General features: G+C 35.6%; 1 protein-coding gene across 9 annotated transcripts in view; it reads left to right on the top strand.

Annotated features, from left to right (window-relative positions):
- Positions 1 to 9,256: 9,256 nt before the first annotated feature.
- The window catches only part of LOC126815495 (MYCBP-associated protein), a 45,646-nt gene continuing 29,374 nt past the window's right edge, over positions 9,257 to 25,528 (top strand). Inside the window, exon 1 of one of the 9 annotated variants that reach the window (XM_050541174.2) lies at positions 9,257 to 9,391. In XM_050541174.2, coding sequence (XP_050397131.2) covers positions 9,355 to 9,391 — 37 coding nt within the window. In that variant the 5' untranslated portion in view covers positions 9,257 to 9,354. Of the gene's footprint in view, positions 9,392 to 17,830; positions 17,989 to 22,376; positions 22,513 to 24,856; positions 25,097 to 25,528 lie in introns of those variants that run through there. The other 8 variants (XM_050541172.2, XM_050541168.2, XM_050541171.2 and 5 more) reach the window with 8 other exon arrangements.

Raw genomic sequence — 25,528 nt, 5'->3', positions numbered from 1 at the left:
TATTTCTTTATATTTAGCATTATTAAGCGAGTCAGAGATATCTGTAAGTGGTATAATTGAATATAAATGGGATATAAACGGAACCGGTAAGTGTAACCAAAAACATGCAGGATAGTTATTGTCGGTCTCTTGATTTTTATTTTCAAAAATAGAATTTTAAACAAAACACATGTTTAACACTATGTACATGTATATAAGGTTCACGATAAAAGCAGCTTAACATAGATGAAAACGGAGCATATTATGCATTTGGTAAGTGCATTGTAATTTCATAATGCAAAGAATTTCCTGGAATGACCAGGAACAAGGGTCATATAAAACAGGTTTTGTGCAAATAAAAATTTACTTAAAATGTACTATTAAAATCAAAATCGTATCATACCCTTTGTCGTCAAAAATAGCGTTTGGGACAATTATTGTAATATGCAGTAGTTTACAAATTTGCGAAATTTTTAAGTTGACTTTTTAGAATAAAATGGTCCTGAATCCAGTTTTTAGTTACAGTTTAAAAAAGAATGAAAACGAGAATAACTTTGATTTAAAAACCTTTTGTATAATGAGACTCTATAGTAAAATCTTTATTTAAAGCAACAATTGCCAAAATTGTGCGGAAATTACGAAAAACTGGATTATGAAAGTAAAACACTTACCTGTTTTAATAGTAGAATGCTGCATTGTTAACTTTCTGAAAATCTTGCCAACTGGGAATGCGATTGCAGCTTCGGAACATCTACTATAGGAGAAATGGGGTAGTATGGAACTCTTAAAGTCCACGCTTTGGAGCTGCACTAAGTTTTGGAGTTACAGTACAGCTCATTTCAAAATATTGATCAAAATCAATGTTATGAAAAGTCATTTTTTACAATTTTTTACGTTTGACCAAAGCTTTCAAAGGTTTAGAAAAGGGTACGGTTTATTCAGTTTCCAAAACATCCAAATCACATAAAAATCAAATTAGTCATTAGTCGCTTCCAGAGCCTTGAGTGCGTTGAAATAACACCAACAGATGAAAACATTAAAGGAATAGCAGAACAAACCCAATCAAATTAATACCGTCCGAGATCAGTGGAACCCAAAGATCCGTCGTGCCCCGCTTTACCTTACGAGCATAATTAATGCTGACCTCACTAGCGGCTTTCACTATTATATACTAAGAAATTTGACTAGGAATATTAAATCAAATGAGAAGAAAATAATATTCTACTAAGAAAAAAAACCATCACAGTTAACTGGCGCTGGCAATTATTAGTATAATTCGGCATGTATTATCTATATTAATGTACATAATATTACTGTAAGCAGTCTTGCCAAGTCCTCATTAATTCAGGAAAAGCTCTTTTTAGATTAATTACAATAATTACAAGACATTGTTCATGGGCTATAATTTAATCTTCCTTTGATTATTTAGGAAATTGAATAAGTCTCCAAACATCAAACGATAATATACCTTGGAGATTCTAGAAACGAGACTCAATGGGAGTTTATTAATATTTAATGAATTTCTGGCGTCTCTAGTTTTCTCACAGGGTGTTGCTAAAGACGCATGGGAGAAAATGGCGCCCATTACCATTTAGTGTCGCCATTTTGAGTCTCCTGGCATCAAAAACCTTATGAAATTATTCGTTAAACTGTTATGGTCTGTGGAACGTTAACTGATTGTACGCATTAATCGTTTACATTGTACAAAGGTAGACTAACAATTGGGAATATGATTGCCCACGAGAGATTCGTGAACGTAAAATGGCGTCAACCAAGACTCCGCCCTTGATACAATTAGCGTGTTATTTCAGTTCTTGTTTAGTAAAACGAGACAATATCAATTATTCAAGCAAGAAGTTTGCCGTCTCATGCTAAATGAAACTATATGTCGTCTATTAAGCTATAACGGGCATATATTTGGAAACAGAATTTATAATATACAGACGCAAAACGTTTCAAATTGCTCGTTCTGCTTTAATGTTACTTGTAACTTGTTAGTAATGCACATATAATGCATATTAACGTTTTTGCTCTAAATTTATGACTGGCTGCCAGAATGTATAATAAGCATTTGGTAGATAGCGGCATAGAACTCTGTCTATACTCCAAGCAATTACAAAAGCATTAAAATCATATAATTTTCATTTAACATATTTTTTTTTTCATGCCAGAAAAACAAGTGGAAAACGTGTATGGAGGTTGAGCAATGAGATAAGATGATGACCAAACTAGAAACATTAATCTCTGACCGTTTTGAGTTAAAGTCCCGATGCACCATTTTAGCGCTATAGGAATCATTTGCAAACTAGTGTGGAGATGGATCTCTTATAAGAATACCAGTCCACAAATTGTTCAGTTCCGTTTAGTAATTACAAATATATGTGGTATTGCAATTTCATCGATCTATGCTGCTTCTCTATGTAATAAGCCCACCGCCACTTTGTTTTCCGTGAAAATTTATTGGCAGGTCTGTTTAAAATCCGATTGAATCCAAGCCTGTACATTATATAGCATGAGTATTTGGATTGTTTTCTCTTAATAAGGTATTAAATAAATAATCTGAGTACATATTAGCGTGGATTAAGCTAAAAAAAAATGCATATGGCGCATCGCTACTTTAATTATCTAGCACAGATTTCTTTAAGCAGTTTTAAAGGACATGATTATCGAGGTTAGCGGCATTATCACACGGGATCATCACTTTTGGTATGCTGCTCAAAGACTAAACGCTAACAAATCTGTGTGCAGTGATATCATCTAACGATTATGGCATAGACCTGACCTATGAAATTAAGGTCAGCCCTTACTTCAGTACTCAGCAGTGATGAAAGTATGATATTGTCATAAATATGAAAAGGTTTGGAATAATAATATTAATCATGAGATTATGTCAAACACCATTAACAGATAAGTTATAAAACAAAACATAACAGACAAAGCCGTCCATTATCTCTTTATTTTAAACTTCCGATTTGGATTCTATGTCTCTGGTTTGGTTGCGTGTGATTGTTGGACTAGGAACCATCGATGACATAATCACCTTTTATCATTTAGCTTTCTAATGATATTTAACACTACCTCCCAATTCCCACGTTTACTGGGCGTCATTGCAATCAGGGAACAAATAGGATGAAAGATCACAAGAATTATTCAGGCTCCAAATAACTGCTGTAGTTAACAATGCAATAATGTCAAGAAATATGACTAGACGTTAAACTAATAATTTAACAGTGTAATTTTCGATGCAGTCTTCATTTATACGTAATATTTCATACCACTGAAATGACATTCAAGTTGCCTTGAGTGGGTGAACTGTTCAATTATCCGCCATCTTGCCTTTCATCAATTTGACGTTTAATGAATTGACGTGACGTTTCGTGTTTAGAAATAATTAGCAGAAGTCGCCAGTTCTCTAATTTAATATAACCACGTCTGGTGTAACCAGTAATAATCCCAACGTTATTTCTATTTAGGAGTGGTAAACACAGACAGCAGACAAATCATACATGACACATCATCATAGGTCTTTATTAAGAGAACTACTTGATGTTTCTCACAGTGTTCTGTTGGCGGTAGATTTCAAAATTAAAAAGAAATGTTGTTGACAATGTAATGCAAACTTTAATTAACAATTGTCCGCCATTGCATACATAATTTGTGGGTCTAATCAACCTTGAGCACACCGGAGTATCAGACACTCCTGAAAAATCAAATATTAATTGGCATGTCAATTTTATTACTATTTGCTCAATGTCTCCATACTTAGTTCAAAATTATTAGATCATTAATCGTTGTTTTATGGTTCTTGTCTTTATCCTATATAAAAACAAATGTACTGTACTTGAATGTTAATTCATTAAAAGGGTTATCAACGGTTGGTTAAATGCCTTCCCGCCCACTCGTCATATAATAGAGTTAATGATCGAATTCCAACGCTAGGGATGGGGTTATGAACTACTGGCCAGGGTTGCGCTGGTAGCTCCAGCTGGCCGTTCACCTCTGGCTTGCGGTCGTGGTTTCGATCCCAGGTGTGAACGTGCGTGACGTGGCGAAAGGAGTGTCTTCTCAACATCTTGGGTTTACCCCGGGCACTACAGTTTCCCCCTGCAGGAAATACCATTGCCCGTGCGCTGAATATACTAGAAATAAGACATTCTGTGGAAGCGTACGTTAAACTCTCATGCGAACAACAATATCCCTACAATCCCGAGAAAGGCACTGGAGGGCTGAGTGGTAATTTACATCGACCTTTTGTAACTGCGTAATGTTTCACTCTTTAGTTTGAGCATGCTATTTAATGACCTCTAATTTTATTTTACACTCTTACGGGGAACACCATAAAAATATATCCAAATTAATTAATGCTAAATATTAGACGACTGCTTTCTTTGTTTGCTAAATACGGAATAGCTTAAACGCCTTAGCAAAGAATCATTTGGGATTAATGGTCAATCATCTTTGCTTGTTAGGAGTTTTTATCTTTAATGGCAGACCGAGGCGTCAGTCGCGCGATATAATCTGATGAGTGGAAAGAAGAGAATAGCCGAGATAAGGGAGATATAATAAGAAAATTGGTTAGATTACTTTGCATGACAAATAAAGAAAACACAAATTGCTCATCTACCTAGATCGCAATTGCCCGATTACGATATACGCTTATAGAATAAAAATGATGTCCAGATATTAGTGCCCGAATGGGCGGCTCCTCAAGCTATATTCATCACGAGATAAAGCTGGTGCCTTGATTGTAAGATAGTCTGTTATTCGTGAAGGATTGGGATCTTATCTTTTGTTTGGGTCTAAGTGACTTAAAGAGGCATTAATTTGTCGGCAAAAGTCACGAGTCTATCAGTAATCGCTAATCTGATTAGTGGCATTGCTCGATCTTTGTATATCCGCCATCTTGAGACAGCTGCTACACTAATGGCAGACAGGTAAAACTAGGAATTCAATATGACGTCGCCTAAAAGGCGCTCAGCCAGTCGTGAGGTCGGAATTACACCCTCATTAGGGGGCAATAGTCCGCCACTTATTTGTTCATCTGAAGACTCATTGACGCTAATCGATAGTTTTGATCGCAAGCTGGCGCGAGGTATCGATCTGTCGCGTGTCAAACAATGGGATAAACATTCATTGAGTCGGAAAACTGGTGGATATTGTGACTAACTTCTGTCAAACTAATGGCGTGATGGAGTATAACTTTTCTAATTTTATGATTTATACGTTGATATTGAACCAATTGAGTGATTTAATCAAAACTCTTGTCTAGAGATAATAATACTCGTCAAATTACAGGCTCCATTAACCCTATAGGGAAAGATTCTATGGCATCGTTACAACTTTTTAAAGGACCATTTTTAAAATTGAGCATCATTGTTCGTCATTGTCCCTTTACGTTAACCTTTACAACAGTTCTTTTTGTTCTTTTTAAACACTAAACAGTATATTGTATTAATACTATAAATTACCCTATATATAAATGTCAATGGACATTGCAAGAATTGCTCCATAAATCTTTTATGTTAGTTTTACATACTGTGTAGTAGAAGAATATAAACGGTCTTGTTTGGGTTTTTTCACAACAAACTTTAATGATGTAACTAGTGTTCTTCCTGAGCATTCGAATATTGGACCAGAGAACTTCTGTAATCGAATATTCGAGGACTAGTCTGATAATCGAATATTTGGCATTAATAAATTTGATCTATCGCGGCTAGTTTCTAACAGGAATAGCTATTTTAATAGTAGCGGCTCTTAGTAGCAGGATAAAAAGCTGCTCTGAAATTGCACTATATATCATCACAGATAATACATGGCTTCAGAAGTTGGTTCATTGGCCCTTGCAAGTTTCCACAGTTGGTCCAGGAGTAAACCTGTCAGTCAATCAACATCACATGCATCATCGCGTAAACTGGAAATAGATTTCCAGAAGTGGCTCAATTTGCTAAGTTTTATCCAGCCACCAGGGTTTTCTTTTTCTCGAAAGTGCCGACAGTATTGGCAAACATGAATGTATGGTATAGATATTCATATTCTACTTACCATATCTAAAATTAAAACGATTTCATAAAACATTGGCATAATTATGGATAACTGAAACGTTGAAAAAGCGGCGTAATACCTACATGGCTTATCGTTGGTTCGTTCCTTGAGGCTTAACGCCCGCTTCTACCTTGGGTGATATCGCAGACAAGTGTTTTCTGTGAAATTTGCTGCAAGATGAGCTAAATGATAGGCTGGCCTCACATAGAACCTTAGGAGACGCGATGTCGATTAGGAGGCACATTCGATTCCGTTTCTTTGGTAAAGACACAATGCGTTTTGGTGGGTAGATTACATGGTAGTTCATCCTCGATATCCACAGTGGTCTCATTCCGTTCTACTCCACGGGGGGGGGGGGGGGGCACGCCTTTAAGTTATCCGCCCTTGATGATTGTTTCTATTTTTATCGACCGATCCCATAAATCGTTAATAGCAAAGGAAGTTGGCAAATACTCCTATTTAAAAGTTTAGTTGCATTGAATGAAAATGAATGAAGATATGCAGGTTATAAGAGTCCATGCATGTCAAAAATTCAATTATCTGTAATATTTTCAATTTTTTATGAACTCATGTATAACATACCTTTCCTTTTAGGTTACTATTTGCCTTACTTTCGGAGCACTTTATTTTTCTTTTTTTTTTTTAAACGCTCTTATCGTTGATTAGGACCGGAAGAAACGGTCTAAAATCAGAGACTGTACGAATGTCGTATACACTTGATCCGCTAGGCATCTTTAGATCCTCGAGAAGGCAGTTGCTAGACAGATTACTTCCACCCACCTCACCGTTTATTTTTTAGCAGTTTTTCTTCAGTCAACATTCTCATTTTGTCGTATACACTTTCTAAATAAGAATCTTTAAGATGTCTAAAATTGCACGTGCTTATAATATTATGGGTGGTATTGAAATAACACGCACATGTAATTGAAGTTCTGCGTTCTCGTATTTTTATGCAAGTTTTCGAATATTTGCTTGATATTCGCCGAATATTCGAGTAGTGATATAATTCGAATGGATGTAACAACATTTTGCACCATGTTGAATATTTTGAAAGGTTAACTTTTAAGATAAAATAAGTCAGATAGACACGAAACATCCATGAAATTTCCCTCTAGCACACACTGTATGGTGAAAGCCCGCCTTCATTAGCTTAGTCGGTGCAAAAAAAGTAGGACGTTAAACCCCATTTCATGTCATTTCGATTAAATGCAATTGCTAAAAAATAATTATTTTAAAGCATCGGAGATTCCGGTAGCTCTGAACCCCTCGGGAACCTCTGCACCCCTACCCCCACCCCCACCCCGCCATCCCCGCGCATATATTGATGAAATGCCGCCCCCTTTTGCCTTTTCACCAAGCAGTTGGAGAATTTTGATCGAAGTTTAAGAATTTAAGTTGTTATTCGTAAAAAAGTGTCTTATTTTATTTATTATTGTGGTCATTATTAAATTGCAGATTAATCAACATTTGCTACTTTCGGACACTTTATCTTCCGTTGGACTGTGTCGTCTTACCGTCAAACATTCGTTAATGGCCTTTTTGCTGATTTTCGAGGCCGGCTGATCTTGTGGGAATCCGTTGTCGTCATCTCAGACAATTAGGCCGCCGATAGGCGTCAAAAAGTTACCTTTCCCCGGAAATAACGGGCTCTTGGTAATACCCCCGTCAGACCTGGGTGGCGTCCTTACTGCGCTGCTACGGCGACGGAAGATGGTCTAAGAGCGCGTCAAGATCGCAATAAGCATGGTGGAAACGCCAGATACCGCGTTGTGGTCTCTGTGGTCGCAACTGATCGGCGAGTAACGGCGTTTGTTTTGAGCATGTTCAAAACAAATGCCAAGGTTCTGCTCTCTGACCTGGAAAGCTGTGAGAACGCGGCTTTTTCAAGTTTGCAATTTTTTGGGACATTTTCGCGCGTTGTGTTCACATTTGCCAGCGACCTTGTACATTTTCTGGTCGCCGTACGGTCATGGTAGCGCAGTAAGAACGCTACTCCGGTCTGACGGGGGCATAAAGCACTGCTAGTTTGCATACATTCTCAGACAATCAACTATCAATCCTATACAGGCCCGGTGGACGGCAAGTACTCTTTTCTTCTGTTTATTGCATGCATGCAATTATGCCGTTAGATACAACGAGGTCTGATTTTAATATAGAAGTAGGACTTAGAACGTAGACTTTCAGAAGAAACCCCTGTTATGCTCTTCACTGATCCCTGGGTAAGGAGACTCCCAGTTGCGAGGGTCAAGATTAGTTAACTGAACAGTCGATCTTTATTTCAACCCCATCTCACTTCCGTTGTATCTAAGACAGATTGGGTAATTAAAATAAGATATAAATGGTGACCTCTAGAGGGTCCACAAGGTAAAATCGTGATATTTTGTACAGTCGGGGGTCATAATCCAGAGAGTCACCGTCCGATACGCGCCATTATCAAAAGTAACCCAGACGTTGGGGAGGTATCAAAATTGGATGAAAATTCGAACCTCTGGATGGCCCACAACCTGGGTATTATATGCTTTTAAGGGTAGCTGTCATTTTGTCGGGTAGTGTCCGCCCGATTTTCACGAAATTTGAACTCAGCCGTAATTATGGTGTAACGGTGATATTTTTTGGAACGGTTTTGACAATCAAACAAAAACTGTGAGATCTAGAGGGTCCACAAGCTAAAAATGTTGAGATCTTTCGGTTATAAACATACATTGAGAGTTTCATTAAAATTGTATAAACTTTGTGTCTTCTAGAGTGTCCACAACCTCATGGACCCTCGGCTAAAGTCCTAGGATGGTAGCCCCCCTCCCCCAACCTCCAATCAAGAATTGCTTCCGCGGGCCCTGCTATACACATAGTGTTAAATGAATCAAACCTTTGTAAATGCGATTATTGTGATTTCGTGGCTCCATTTGATAATTAATATGTTTGGAATTTTCGAAAAGAGGGGCCGATTTCTTCATGATATATGGTTACCTTATTTTATAGGTTTACAACTCACCGTGTCATAAGATCCATAAATATGAACTTCTGGTCTATTGAATGTATATAATAGTGTATATTTGTATGTATTTGAATATGTTTATGGTAGTGATCGTTAAAAATGAAAGGGTGTTTAATATGTTCGCCTTTTATGACCTATCTATATGACGTGTTCAATAAGATATGTTAACTTTGTAAACCAAGTCTGATATACAATAGTAGATCAAAAGTGTCTTTAAATAAAATATCATATAATAATAATATATAATACGTTTTGGTTCAAACAACTTACTGAACTGAACATGTACCTGAAACAATAGTCCTACCAACGTGGATCGTTGCTATGTTCATAGTTTCAAAATGCCGAGTGCTGGCAAGACCAAATTGGAGGCTTTGTGTAAGTAAGATTTATTTTCTAATGGTATGGTTGGAATTTTGAACTTGGGATAGCGGCGAAGGGTCCTCCATTAGAAGAGAAAATCATGAGATTTGTCTGAGATGGTCTGTTTAAGAAAACTATTTGTGTTACGAATAATTTTCATGTACTGTGCATACTTCGTCGGGAATGTCTAAATATATTTAATTCGCAGGGCGTAAGTACCACTAATTCCCTATTCTCACTAGAACATCTGGTATCACTTTTGTGAGGAGTTAATATTTTTGTTGTACATGTTTAGGCCTACAGTGCCTATTAATTGTTACCGAGAGTTAGTCTCACCGAGAGTTGGAATCTATCAACGATTAAGATATCCATAACGTGATAAAACAAAAGAAAGGGGTGGATCTTTGGATTTTTCTTTGATATATTTTCTTAAAATTCGGTGATTCATACATAGGTACAATTGGTTCCAATTTTTATTAACATCCAAACACTTGCATGACTTTCAGAGTTAATTTGAGAGGTGGTGTGACCAAGGGGGGACAATTCCATTTATAATTCAACAGAAACGGATGCAGACCCCATTAAATATCCCTGTTGACATCCATTTTATTTCGGGCCTCTTTGTTTGCCCGTCTCCAACTTTTCACAAGTCAGAGCAACAAATGGCTATGTCTTTGCTCCAAATTATTTTGTATGAGGTTGACCACTGAAATTTTGAGATACACAAACTTGAAGTAGCATTCCAAAAACGTGTACCTATCCGCGAGAGAGAGAAAGAGAGTTTCTATAGATAGGCGAACTATAAATGGTGAAATTTAATGATGGTCTCCTACTCTGCCTCCTAAATCAGTTGGCTGCATGCAAAATTTCAATGTTCAAACAAAATTTGCGCGTTTCTTAAAATTTATTTGATCATAAATTGATCGTAATGAGCGTAATTAATTAGTCTGTATGTGTATAAGTAGCCCACAATCTCGTCCCACCGTCTTCGTAATACTCGATTTTCACACAAATAAAATGGAATGAAATGGGGTTTTAACGTCCTATTGTTCTGCTCCGATTGGGCTAATGAAGACAGGCATAATATACAAGTGTGCCGTGAGGGAAATTTTGCCCTGACAGCGGCGCTACGGCCTACTCTTATATCGATTTTCATTTGCAAAGGGATCTTTTACGTGCACCCCGATTTGTACGCGGGACCTTGGTTTTTCTTCTCATCCGAACGACTAGACACAGGAAACCACGCCGGTAAATCGCGATGAACTTTCTCGGCCAACACTGGGAGCGATCCCGCGACCTCCAGGCGTTTTACCCACTTAGTCACCGTGACTCCATCACACAGAAGGGAAGGAAGTACATTCTATTATCGGAATAATTAAAAGCCCCCAATGTGCCAGAATGCCAACAATCATGTTCATTATTTAAAGACGACCAAAATGTTTTTTAGATCGTGATCTAGACGATTAAAAATCGGTTAGATGCCATTTTCGTTTAGATATAAATGAATGAGTGTTCATTACATCGGCTGGTAAAATTGGAGGAAATCAGAAACTGTGCTGAGTGACGCACCTGTATGCGAGACAAATGAGATGAATCTGAAATCCCGGGATCTCGGACCCTCAAACCGGGATCCCGAAACAGTGAAAGAAATCTGACCGTTATGAACTCATAATGCAAGCTATAGTTAAATCTATTGTTCCACCATTCCTTTAGCGTATTTACAGTTAACAGGACGTCTTCCTACTAATTTCTGTAGATTTCTAGCAAAGTTTCACATTTCAACAACTGTTTAGTCTAATTCGACAAATCTGTTTAATGGATCCCAGGTAAGAATATTATTCATTATTTGCATATAAATATGGTAAATAATAAAATATATTATGGTTTTGTTTTGTATACGTATTGATTTGTTACACGACTTTAACAAACGTGTATTAGATGGCAATCAAACTTTGGTACCCCTAGGAGAAGATGATGAAGATTATTGGTGTGTTTTAGAGGAGCCAAACTCATCGTATTTTTAAAAAGTTGATGATTTCAGCTTGAAAGATTATATTAGATCTATTGTTCTACTTTCTAATTTAATCAGATTAAGGGTTTTTTTTAGTCGGAATCTTTGCAACATATAACGGGTCTGACAAGAAACTTATTTGGCTATATCTCTTCTTCCACACATATTTCTTACTTTTTTTAGATTTACCAAAACTAATTCCCGGTGAAGCATATTGGATTAAATATGAATCTGTATCAGGTGAACCTAAATCGGGATCTGGTGCATCATCTTTGAGCGGATCTCGGTCAAGTGATGGAGGGAACATAACATCTAAATCTCTAATAAACTCTAAAGGTGTGTTCTACTTTAACACTAAAAATATTATACATACATGGTCATTGCATTTGAAGACCCCGGTCAACTTTGAGTTTATTCCGTCCAAGCTCAGTAGGCCTAAATGTGTGAAACATATCTAATGCACGAGAAACACAAACGAACAGTGTAGGCTATTGTCTATATTAGCCACATTAGAATGGGCAATTAGGGAGCGTCTGTATCATCTTTTGAGTAGCCATACATACTAAATATGTAATATTCTTATTTTTGGTTAGGTATAATTATTGAAGAATTGCCAGTAAGGGGTTCCGGGATACCTTTTCATTTATCTATCCTTTCTCTTTTGGCGTTGTCGAGTATCATTCAAATACAATATATAGTTGCGATATCCAGAAAACAAATCAACGGGATTGTCCCCATAACATTTAATTCATATTTAATTGTACATAGAGGTATTCGACTGTAATTATATACCTTTTGTTGGGATCTAAAACGGTCGTTTTTGTAACATCAGTCAATGGTGAACTCAATATTGCAGTAGATAACTTAACGAGTACTTAACAAAATACACGATGTAGTTGGTGTGGATATTGCCTTGTTATATTTAATGATAAATGTAAATAATTCACTCCATTTTTGTAACCTTTACTTCACAATTTTCTTATTACATTTAGTGATAAATATGGATAATTTACCTCAATTTTGCGACCACTAGTTAATTATTCTTTTAATAATTGGGTTTTCTTCTATTTCAGACACATTGACAAGCTACATTATGAAAAGGATGATTGCATGAACCGTATTTGCATGTACAGTGTAGTGTTGAGAAGGTCGATGAAGAGGTTGATTTCTACAAGAAACTGTACACTGCACAAAAAAAAAAAAAACAAGAAATGCAACCAGAGAGAACAGTCTATTCATGATGAGAAGTAGGTTAGATATCGGTTCGGCAAAAGAGTGAAAGAGAGTCAGTCCTGAAGATCAACTGCTGGAAGTGAAAGTCACAATAAAGAAGAAAGCCATACGAGAAACAACAATAAGAAAACGTTGAAGAAATGAAGACGATGGATATCGGTAGCCTACTAGGGTCATCTTTTATCGTGAAATGCACCTTTAAAGATGCTTCCATTGTGGAAAAAGCTATTTGCTATGAAGCTAGTTTAGGGAAATATGTAAAGTTGCCTCCTCTAAGAACACTTCCGTGCATGCAAACCAAATGCCAACAAAATAAACCCCAAAACGCCAAAACCAATAATTTCCTACTCGCAAGGTACCACTGAACAGCTAGGTCAACAGTCACAAGCAATGCCACGTTCCTCCAAAAGGGTGATGATTCCTAGACCTACCATAGCCAGTACTATAAAGGCTAACAATACTTCCATGGAAATATCGAATAATCAGACTCTGCTATCGAAGCATCTTCCACCAATAGACCAACTAGTATTTACTAGAGATAAACGCCCATCGCTTCCAAAGATAAAATTAGTAACGACAACAGATGAAAACGGGCCTAAAAAAAATCTCAAAGTTATGAAAATATCGAAGAATCAGACTCTACTAACAAAGCATCTTCCACCAAGAGACCATCTAATCTTTTCCGATCGTAAAATTATTTAGTTCAATTTCAATTCTTTTGAAACAAATATGCCAATCTAAAAGTTTTTCTTTAATATTCATGATTGATTGGAGAATGTAGGTTTGCATTGTTGTGCGGGATCATTATTTTAGTTAGAAATATTATAATTACACGTTATGGATGACCTCTCAGATCTATAGGGCCTTTGTGTGCATAAATCATTGATGATAACCAAACGTTATTTGGTTGAACCATTTTCTTAATCTACATACAGGCGAAGTATTATTATTTATCGAAGGCTTATGGTTCTTTAATAGCCATCTCCATTACAACAATAGAATGTCTGACAAGAGACCATTATGTACTTAAATTGCGTATTATTTCGGCTGTGTTTATGTACATCGGATATTCATGAATGAGACGCCTTCGTTAAAATTGCGATTTACTATAGTAAATATTCAAGTAGATAAGGTCTTGCCCCGCTGAGTAATGGCGAGTCGTTGGAGTAAGACTACAAAATTAAAACTCGGACTTCTAAATATTGGCACGACGAGTAAGTATTTTCAGATTTAACTAGAAGCTTTTTACCGATTTGATATATTTGATTTGATTATAAGTTTTAATTTATTATTTTAGCAGAGTACCCTTTGCGTGTGGTTTTCGAATCAAAAATGCCTTTTGAAGAACATATCAGTAACATCAATATATCAAGCTATGACGACCTTAGAAACATTGGAGGAATTCGTAAAAAATATTTCTGATGACGACACTCTAATCACGTCCACGATACACTGCTGTAATGCTTTATTAATCTGACTTCCGAACCATCTCTTCAGTAAACTTCATAACTCGTCCTGTAACTTTAAGATCATCTATTGAACATTTTTAACTGCTCGTCCAAGGCCGGGGAGGGATGGTTAACGCGTGCGCGTTGGATCATACGGTATGTCATTGATCCAAGTGGCGTGGTTTCGATTCCCCGCTTGTACGTGACAAGGAGTAGGGTCGTTTTTCCAACCTCTTGGGTTTTCTCCGGGCCCTCAGGTTTCCTCCCACGTGAAGATAATACGTTTTAAGGTCGTTACATAAAAGATGGAGGAGAACCTTTGCTGCAAAAAAACATAAACGGTTATGTGCATAAAAATTAAATTTGTGCATCCACGACACTTGCAAACAACATCATCAAAATAATACTGCAGTATAAAACAGTAAGTTGTTGATATACAAAGCTTCTATAGCATTTCTGGGAAAAACTTAAATCACTACGGCCACTATAGTAGTCCGGTGGCTGAAGGAGAGGGGGGGGGGGAATCGCCACCCGAGCTGTGAATTTATGAGACCAAGTTTTTCTAGACCAGCTTTTTGCGTAGATTCCGAATCTGGTGGTGATCGGGCGTTTGAGGGGGCGTTTACGAGATATGGGGGGGGGGGGTGTCCAATGTTTACAATTGGGGGGAAATGTGATTATGTTGACATAGATCATGATCATGTTATATAATTATTAATAAAACATAAATTTCTAGGACTGCCCATTTCTAAATCAGTGTATATGATGCCCCTGGACAACTGTATTGATTTGTGGCGAGGTGGGGTGGGTGGTTGCAGGTGTGCGTGCAGTGGGGGGGGGGGGTAAAATTGGCAGGAAATGAGTTCACGTCGATTTAAATGATGAATTTCCTAGAGCTTGATGAAACATCTCTAAATATGTTTATAATATTTCCATTGTGTGGGGGTGGGCGTCGGGTGGGTGGGTGTCCGCGGGGATGGAGGGGGGGGGGGGGGTAACATGTGTTTTTGTGGACAGAAATCATTCGGTTCAAAATTGAATTTAAAAGTAAAAGTGGTTTCTCGTTAGCTTTTTCGTTCATTACCTATTTCGTCATTCAATATATTATAATATGCTGGTACTTTTTAAGAGATCTGGAAATGTACTTTAAAAAAACACAGTAAATCAGAGACATGTTTAGATATTAGTTTATTCTTAGTCTTCATCAGAAGATTCAAAATCAAAGTTCATAATATGCAGCTCGCATATATCCTTTGGATATGCTTCAGATACCAATTCACATTGCAAATCTTCATTCCAGCCATGCAGCAAAAGACCACTACGGCAAGGTGGTAATAAAGAAAGGTCTGTTATTTTTTCACCCAGAAAATCTTTCTTCTAGCGTCATCTACTGATGTAAATCGCCTTCCGCGATATTTTTCGTCCTTTGCCCGTCTCATTATCGATCAAAATGTATATATTTAGATCATTGTGAGGAGAATGATTGGGATGTCTATTTCGCCCGAGCAAGAATGCAAAATACAATCTGTTTCAGCGCTTCCATTAATTTGCAATGCGAAGAGGAGTAGGTAAGCTATTTTGGTGTCCTCGTGGTTTGTTGTCAGTTCTAAGATATTCTCGACACTTTCAATACTAATCTTGATATATTTTTTGATTCAATCAAGATTAGTATTGAAAGTGTCGAGAATATCTCGGCCTACATGCTTTCAGTGGTAATGACTATCTGTCTTTCTTTTTCCAACTTTCTAACAATTTTTAAAGAACTGGGACAGATAAATGATGTTCCTAATGACGTAATTATTGGTTTAGAAAACATTGTTTGTACCATGTACGACGAAAGGCGACTTACATCAGTAGATGACACTGGAAAAAAGATTTTCTGGGGAAATTTTAATTGTGATGAAAAATAACAAACCTTTCTTTTTTTTTATTACCATCTTGCCTGAGTAGTCTTTTGCTGCACAATAAACGCAACAATTATGTTGAAACAATATAGAGGCAGGCTGCAAAACCAATGATCGATCAAGATAACCCTCCGATACAAGGCTGGAATGAAGATTTACAATGTGATTAGCCATCAAGAAGTAAATGAAATGAAATGGGGTTTAACGCCCCACTGTTCTGCCCCTAACCTGGGCTAATTAAGACGGGCATTATATACGCCATATAGTGTGCTATGAGGGAAATTTTGCCCGGCCAGCGGCGCTACGCCCTCTTCTTATATCGAATTCCAACTGCCAAGGGATCTTTTACGTGCACGCCAATGTGTACACGGGACCTCGGTTTTTCGTCTCTTCCGAATGACTAGACAGCTGTCCTTGTCAGGCCCTCCATCCTGCATCAGTGACAAGGGGAAACCACGCCGGAAAATCTGAATGAACTATCTCGGCCGCTCATATTATGAACTTTGATTTTGAATCTTCTTATGAAGACTAAGAACATTTCCAGATCTCTTGAAAAGTGCCATTATAATTTAATATTATTATTTGGAATGATGAAATTGATACTGAACGAAAAAGCAATCTGATTAAAATACAGATGTATATTTCGTTTCGTGTTTTTATACTTTCGATGGCCTACACTACATGAAGATCTGATCAGTTGTATTGGGAGGTCACGTCAGGGACCATACGAGCCGCTTTTGACCCTATGTCGTCAGACATTGATTAATCAATCAGCGTTGACGTTTCTAGGGGTTTACCCACAGTACCGTGCAGAGCACGCCAAGAACTCGCCATAACAGACCGTTTCATTGGCTAATTCCTCACATTTATGTTTTATTAATATATAACATGATCATTATTTATATCAACATAATGACATTTCCCCCAATTGTAGACATTGAACCTCCCCATATATCGAAAACGTCCCCCCCCCCTAAACGCCTGATCACCACCCAGATTCTGAATCTACGCAAAAAACTGGTCTAGAATAACATGGTCTCATAAATTCACAGCTCGCTAACCCTGTCCTTTGCGTTAACCAACATTTTTTTTAAATTCTGAGCCGGTCAGATTTTTATAAGAGGTGGTGTTTTTTTCTCTTTTTTTTTTCAAAGTTGCTCTGATTGTTCGGCTAGACCTAAGACAGGACTTTTCGGAATTCAGGGTCGAGCAATTACTTTATCTTTGAGTTGTTTCCCTGGTAATGAAATCTTTAAACAGTCAAAGTTTCGGAGATTATGTTTCAAACTTTTCAAGATCTGACTTGACAGTGTGGGTGGGTATTAGGGCCGTCTTAGGGATACACTGGGCAGTTGCCGGGGGAGGGGACACGAACATAAAATAGGGCCACATGTTAATCTATTTTGTGACTAATTGTCAATACATAAATACTAGGGAGCCAGGGTCATTGAGTGAGTTAGATGTTGGCTGGCTAACCTGGAGGTCCCGTGTTCGATCCTGGTGTTGGCCGAGATTTTCAATAATTAGGGAAAAATGAGTTGGTCTGTAGGGAAGAAAATGGCATATTTAATTATCTCTACTTCCATTTTGTGTATCTCGAGTTTTCCATGATGAACCCGATGCGTATTTTAGAGCAAGAGGTTACCACATATTGCTTCATCTGTGGAAGAAAGAGTTCTACCCAACGAAATTTTTTAAAAACTTAGAGCCGGTCTAAGAGACGAGAATTAACATTAAGGTCAATGGGGAATCTTGGGTGGTCTGCAGTCATATGTCGATTTGCGACAGGTGCTCTAAGGGAAACAACTCTAATAATCTTCAGGGATAATTTTACACGACTACCGATTGGTTGCTAGGACGCATTATGGCCGCCTTGTAGTTGTTTTGGGGGACTGAAATAGAAAAAAGATTAATAATATTATTATGCTTCTTATTATAAGTGAAAAAGAAATATTGTGAAGATGAGTAGTAAAGTTAACTCCAAGGCTTCAAAGAAAGATCGACCTAGATCTTCTGGTAACTGTTTTATAAATGTATACACGATGATCTTTTCATCATTAATTATTAATTCATTTCTTAATCTTATTTCATAACAATGGTTACAATGAATTTTAACAAGTAAACAAATAGAAGTCATAACTTATCAGTCCACGTTCCTGTTTAATTGATTAATGGGCAGACTTTGACGTCATAATATTATGACAAATTGATTATTAATATAGAAAGAATGAAATAAATAAAACCCTAAATGGCCTAAAACTAGTTCAGCTCTGAACTGCTAAACGGTCCTGTGTCAGTCCCTGTGAATGCCTGAACAATGTAAATGAACATCTTAGTGAGAAAATCAGACCTTGCTTACCTTGCTAGAACCAGTATGAGCGACACAGAACACTATTAAAAAATATGTCCCCGTCTTCTAAACGATTTGACCGGGGGCAACACACAAATTTACGACTCGGCCATATAATATAAGATGAAACGAAATTTAGGTAAGCCTGGGGGAAAAAATTGAAATCTTTGAAAAGTTGAGAATCTTCAGTCATTTATTGCTTTGCCTATTCCAATTACAAAAATTTACAATCAAATTTTTTCAAAAATCCCAATTTTGTTTCATCTTATATGACCGAGTTCGTAAATTTGTGCGTTGCCCTATCAATGGCATTCACAGGGACTTACATGCGACCGTTTAGCAGTAATAAAATGCCCAGTAAAATTTACTGGAAAGCGAAATTTTTTCGCCAAGGATTCAATAGGACGCTTCCCGAATGTACAGGGCGAGTGTAATGAGACTTACATTCAGAGCTGAACTAGCCTAAAACAGGCCGTCCTAGATTTCTCAATCAGGTAACTGTTCGCGTTGCCAATAATATTAGTTCTCTAAACTAAATTAAGAACATTACTGGTATGGTAAGCATACTCAGAAATAAATGCAACTTAAACATCAAAATGTATAGAAATGGGCATATGAATATGATAATATATGTATAATTCTGATGTTTGTTTTTAGCTACGATTGGAGCCCTTTAAATTTCACCATTCTGTCTCATTATGTTCTGTAGCTGTACCGCCGGGAAAATAAGTTAATTTTATACTGTTATGGAAAATGTTATCTTTAAGTTGAGTCAACTGACGTTTTACACTTAGGCAGGTGACTCTCCAATCTCCATCTTTTCGAGTTTTCTAGTAATTCGCAAACCAGTAAGCCTACTGTATTTTGCCTTATTATTTAGCACACATCTCGGGTAGGATTATATGATTTATTGTATTTAGGAAATTGAATACATATGACGATAATCAGTGTTTTAAAGTAAAATGTGATAGTGTTTGCTCAGTTTACTACAGACAGTAATTTATAATTCTTCTAAATAACTGCCCTATCTGTGAAATGACATGGTTGTATTATTAATATTATATCGCCTGGGACCTTGTCATGAGGTTTCAACTCAAATATTGACCTGAGGCATTTGAAAAACGTCACCCAAACAAAACGCGTAAAAGCTGGATAACTTGGATGCAATTTTATTTATACCTTGACCTATCAACCTATCAAGACCTTAGCTTCTTAAAAATACAGGATCAATGTTGTGAACTTTTTCGCTTGTTAAAAAATTAATGGTAATATTTGCTGAAGAAAATAAAACAAAACATTAAATGCCTGATGAAGTGAGCTTCTAGTTGGGGCTTATACATATTAAAATTGATCATTTGTCTAAATATTGTTTGAAAATGGGATTTACAGGGCATTAAGTGCACAGAACCAGACATAGAATTTTGCCCTTGAGAGACAGACACAACATTGTGTGTAAGCTTATAGCTTGTAATTTGTTAATCAACAAGAATAAAAATTCAACCTCTAGTTTGTTTTATTTACATATTATTACAGTGGAAAATTCCTTGATTCTAATGAGACACATGTCTGCACAGCAGATCAGATTTCTTGACATATTTATTTCCGATTTATTCACTTGGTCTAAAGGAAGAACACGTTCCAGAACGCACTACAGAACAAAGTTCTTGACCAATTTTTATATGCCCACATTATCATTGGTGGCATATTATGTCATCACCTGTGTTCATGCAGTCTGTCATTCTGTCAATAATTGGCCTGTTAAAGATACATTATTCAAGAGCTAAATTTGCCTATTGCATGTCTTTCTTTAGGCCTTTGGGGGGTTGGATGGCTGAATGGTTAGCGTGCGCGCGCTGTATCATAAAGTCTGTCATTGAGTCGACTGGCGTGGTTTCGAATCCCCGGTTGTACGTGGCAAGGAGTAGGGTCGCCTGTCCAACCTCGTGGGTTTTCTCCGGGTCCTCCGGTTTCCTCCCACTGCTAAAGACCCCTACGCGCAAGCGAATTATGTAAATAAAATTAAACCATATGTTAGTCCCGAAATGACCTAGTTTGTGTCGAGTGGACGTTAAACCCCATTTCTCTCTCTCTCTTCTTTAGGCCTTATCAAATGTTATATAAATTATTAATTAGACATTTATTAACAAAACAAGACCATAATCAACTCTTGATGCCATCGGATAGTCAAGATTTTAACTAGATTAGAACGGTTGGGCCATTTAATGATTTAATTTAAAAATGGAGAAGAGAGGCTAAGCCTCGAATATACCAGTATCATAGTTACGATGATACACAATCAATACACGCATCTTGTTGTCAATTCTACAAACAGTGATAACTTGGCGCAGAATAAAGTAATTTGAATGAAATTTTCAATATACTCTATTCATTTTGCATTATCCATTTGAAAACTATTATAGCAAGAACGATGAGCTCTTTATCTAAATCTTACATAATGTATCTTTAATGCTATAAGACTACAGTTTCCAACCGATTTTAACTAAGAAAGAACACTGTCAAATTTTTCTATCCTTAATTCCAAACACATTTTTAAGAGTTATGTCTCTGAGCACATTTTAATGCTATAGCTTGTGTGCACAATACAGGACAAAGTTCTCGATGTAATATTTAAAAAAAAATTGTGGTATTGTTCATTTGGAATTTTTGGATCTCAAATCACCGAGTTGTTCTTCCATTTACTGTCAGATTTTGAAACAAGAATTTATTATTTACCTTCATAATTCTCATCACTAATCTGAATATCTAATCAAATAAACCCAATTCATCTCTTTTATTTTGATCCAAGTAAGAGAGTGATTTTTAGGTTCTTTATCTATCTTCTCTTCATGAATATAAAACTCAATACCTTGTAAATCCAAATATGGCATAGGTATAAAAGCTCATCAGGCACTACTGTTCATGACCTTGTATTTTATAAGTACCGAGTTGATCATGCCTAAAAGAAATTGATATGTGAAGGTATATATTAAACGATTATTTATTCCATGGCTGTTTATTGGTTGAGATACATGTCAATCAAACACATATTAAATTTTAACTAGATAAGCTTACTACATGGACATGCATTTCACAAAGACAGACATTCATGAAATATGCCCACAATAGAATTGAGTTCATTTCATTTTCAGAAATCGAGGTTGTTGTGTAACATCATTAGGGGTACAAGTTAATCCTTACATTCTCAGAATAGTCATCTTTCTTGAATTGAAATTATTAGTTTTATATTTTTGATTTATATCAAATACTGGATACATAATTCATTCTTTGAGTTTGTCTTTTTTAAAATCAAATAAACTGTAAAATTAAAGAATAGGCACATACATCTAAACTTATGAAAATTAAAATGATTTATGAATTTTTATTTCATTTTAATGTCATCTGGTTTGGCGTCTGAATGTCTTTCTTATATTTATTTTTGATAAAGTTTCGCAGATAGATTTATAGATCTACATTAAATAGAATTTTAAAAAAAATAGTCTTATGTTGTTTGTCTTGTGAGAGTATCTTATATTTGGAATTTTGTGATATTGATTTCTTATGATCGACTAGGTTTAATTACCAGCAATCTGATAAGAAACGTGTTGTTGATTCATGTTTCAAGCTCTGGTATTAAATCTTTGTTCATTTGATAAGATGTAGTAAAGGTTCCCTATGGACTTGAGAGCCCACTTGATAAACCAACAGTCTACAGTAACCTGATAGAAATGTTTATAATTGTATCGGCACACAACATCGGGTTGATTTGATTAACAGAAATCTATATTTAATATACTGGATCATGGAATCTAGTATTGTGTTATGTTATATACTTTGATTTTTATTCGAAAACCAATCTCTGTGTCAGACTTCATTTAGAGCATCATTGGAGTAGTTTGTTCTTACTTAGATTTAGCTAAAAATGTTACCGAAAACTGCAGACAATACTGTATTACCAAAAACTCCAGAAAGTTCTGTATTACGGAAAACACCAGACAAAACTGTGTTACCAGAAACTGGGGAAAATGCTAGGATGTCTTTAGAAAAAAATTTAAGTACCTCCAAAACCAAAATGCCTAAATCTGCGAAGTCATCTGCTCGTGGGAAGTCTGCATCTGAAAGTAAAGATTTGAAATTGAAGTCTTCAAAGTTGGGGAAGTTTAAAGGGTCTGTGAGGATGCTATCACTTTATCGTATGTATTTTATTCATAATTCATTAGATGTTTTACTTGGTATACCCTTTCCATGATTTTTACTTTTTTAAATTTAAAGTGATTCTAAAATTATAATAAATAGTAAAGTTCTGGCTGATAAATTCTTCAAATTAGAACATTTATATTTTCAGTCATATCCTAATTTTTTTAGTAAATCTTATTTGTTCAATTTTTGGAAACATAAAAATAAGAACATACTTACATGACATTGTAATTTAATTACATGTAGTTAAATTGTAGTGACTTTGAATTATGGGAATCAATGTCTTCCATCGCATGGAATTTACCAATAGGAACCTAATTTTATCTTCATGATAAGTAAAATACAATATTTAATTTTAAAAGTGTGTAATGTTTAAATAAAAACATTTATTTCAGAGATTAGGTAAATGTACATTTCAATACTTGAAAAGTAATATTATCTTACCTGGTACAATCGTTGTTTCATTTTGAAACTTATAAAATCGTCATGTTTTCCTTGGTAACTTTCTTACATGAATGGAATTGATTATTCTCTAGAGCATGGCCAGTTGTGTTCTTTTCTGAAGACTATTTACCTCAAATCAAATAAATAGAGATTTTATTAAGTTGAAGTTGTACTCCTTTGACAAAAAACGAGGGCTTTGCTATTGGAAATAATAAGTTACTATACTTCATAAAGGTGATCTTGTACAATGAATGAATTCTTCTAAATTTAATCAGCTTTTCATGGTTTAGTACTAACAGTGGAACACATGTACGTATTGGGATACCAATATTATTCAGTGAATATCATAACTAATATAAATTGCATTAAATAACTATTGAACATGCTACACTCTTTGTCCTCCCAGAAATAAACTTTGAATATACGTTCTCTTTTGTCAACACAGATGTACACACACTGTACATTATTAGATTTTTCTTTACAAGAAACATTTTAGCCGCAAGTCATTTTGAAAAAGTGTATCCTTGAGTTTGGGATAATTCTTATTATATGATCAGTATCTGTTTGGATATCACTTATAATTTTACTGTTTGTTTGAACAATTTTAGTGTCATCTTTGTTTAACTGTGTGGAATTGATATATTAGGTCTTTATCTTTATGGTGGATCATTATCTTTTTAATAAGCGCCTTCTGAAGATCAGGAATTCAATTATATTATCATATATATCTTCCATTTTTATCTATAAAGAATTTTCTAAATAACATTTAATATTTTTTATATTGGACAAGTTCTTTTATTTTTGGAATAATTTTGTAAAAAAGGTCTTTTGTTATTAGTGCAAAATATTTGATAAAAAATGTTAACAGCGATGAAATTGTTGAAAATCAGTGATAAAATCACATCCAAGAAAAAACCCAAATCTGTTACACCTACTCCCAGCAGTAAGTCAAGTGGCCGTCTGTCGTCAAGATGGGGACAAGTGACAAAGGCATCATCCCTGAGAGGTAAGAAAACTAGCTGAAGTAAAGAGGCTTTGAAAATAATGTAATAACCAAATTTGTTCCTTGTTTTATGCATTGAAGGTTCAGAATTAGGATGCTATACCAAGTTGTTTGATAACAATGGAAATATTTCTAGCTTGTCAAAGACTGAAAAATGAATTTAAATTGCAAAGTTTCCTTGCATTATCAAGATTGACCGGCTAGCTATCAAACTTACATGTATGTATCAGTATTTTTAACAAATAGAAAAACAGATTTTCTTTTGATTGTTTTTGGCAGAAATAAACAAAGAAATATTTGAAACGAGATAACATATTATTAAAATGTGTGATACGACACATCCATTGTTTGCATATTTTACAAAAAAAGTATAACAGCACCAGTTTTATAAAGGTACACCTTGATATGTTGTTACAATAAATATTGTTATAGTCTGGATGGTGCATGATGTTGTCAAGAAAAACAGATGTTTTGGTATGCAAGAAAGGTATTTGAGACAGGTGTGATAGGCCAAGGTATCCATTTTCAGATTTTTTTGGGGGGTTAAAAAAGTTTGCGAACAATTAATTTGAATGCATTCAGAAGGTTCTGATCAAGAGAAGTAGTTTAGAAGGGTTCTGTTTGATGTTTGTATATATGACATTGTGATGCATGAATATTATTATATATTATAATATACATGTACATATAAGTGCAGTGTGGTGTTGTTAAACGGCAGTTTGTCCAATCGTGGGGACTAATTGCAATCTTTGTTTATCAGTCAACAACGTCATGATGTTTGTTTAATGGAGAGATGTTTTAATATCTAATTATAACCTGGACTTCTACATTGATAAGTAAACATATCACACTAAAGAGAATAGGTTATCTTTGGTATAATTTATACTAGGAGTTGCCCACGATAAGGCACATTAGAGAGGACAAGTAATTTCTTCAGGATTAAGCATCTCTGAAAAGGATGTCCGTTAGTTCAAAACGTAGTTTGTCAATTCCTTTTGATCGAAAGCAACAGGGTCAAAGACAAAAAAGTCAGTCTGCTCCTGCTGGTATTAGCAGACGTATTTCTACACCAATAGGAATAGATGAGAGGAACAAAGTTCATAGTGCCATTGTAAGGAAAAGGAAATTATCTAGTAAGTAGTTTTGATGGGGGGTAAAGTTTATCATTAAGGTAGCTAAGAATTATTTTGATATTTCTTAAATAGAACCAGTATTGTGAATGTAAAACCCTAATGAAATCATCCTTGGAGTTTTTGAAGCTTGTTAGGTTGCCTTAGTCAAAGGCCTACATATATAGTTAATTAGAATTGCAACAATCTAATTTGGTGTCACATTTCTCGTTTCAGAAAGCAAATTAATTTCTTGTAAATTAGGATATTAGATTAATTTTTGAGGGTCATTTGTTTTAAATTAGAAATTGATTACCAGTGAAATTCAATACTTAAATGCATGTTAGGGCCTAAAATAGAAAAGCCACAAAAATTAGTCATAAATTTATTTGTACAATTGGCGAAAAAAACCTCTATGATATTTTAAAGGTATTGTCATTGATATATATCTGATAT

Source organism: Patella vulgata, chromosome 3, assembly GCF_932274485.2.
Source record: "Patella vulgata chromosome 3, xgPatVulg1.2, whole genome shotgun sequence".
Taxonomy (NCBI): Eukaryota; Metazoa; Mollusca; class Gastropoda; family Patellidae; genus Patella; species Patella vulgata.
Note: the sequence above shows the minus strand (reverse complement) of the source record. Positions and strands in the feature narration are given on the sequence as shown.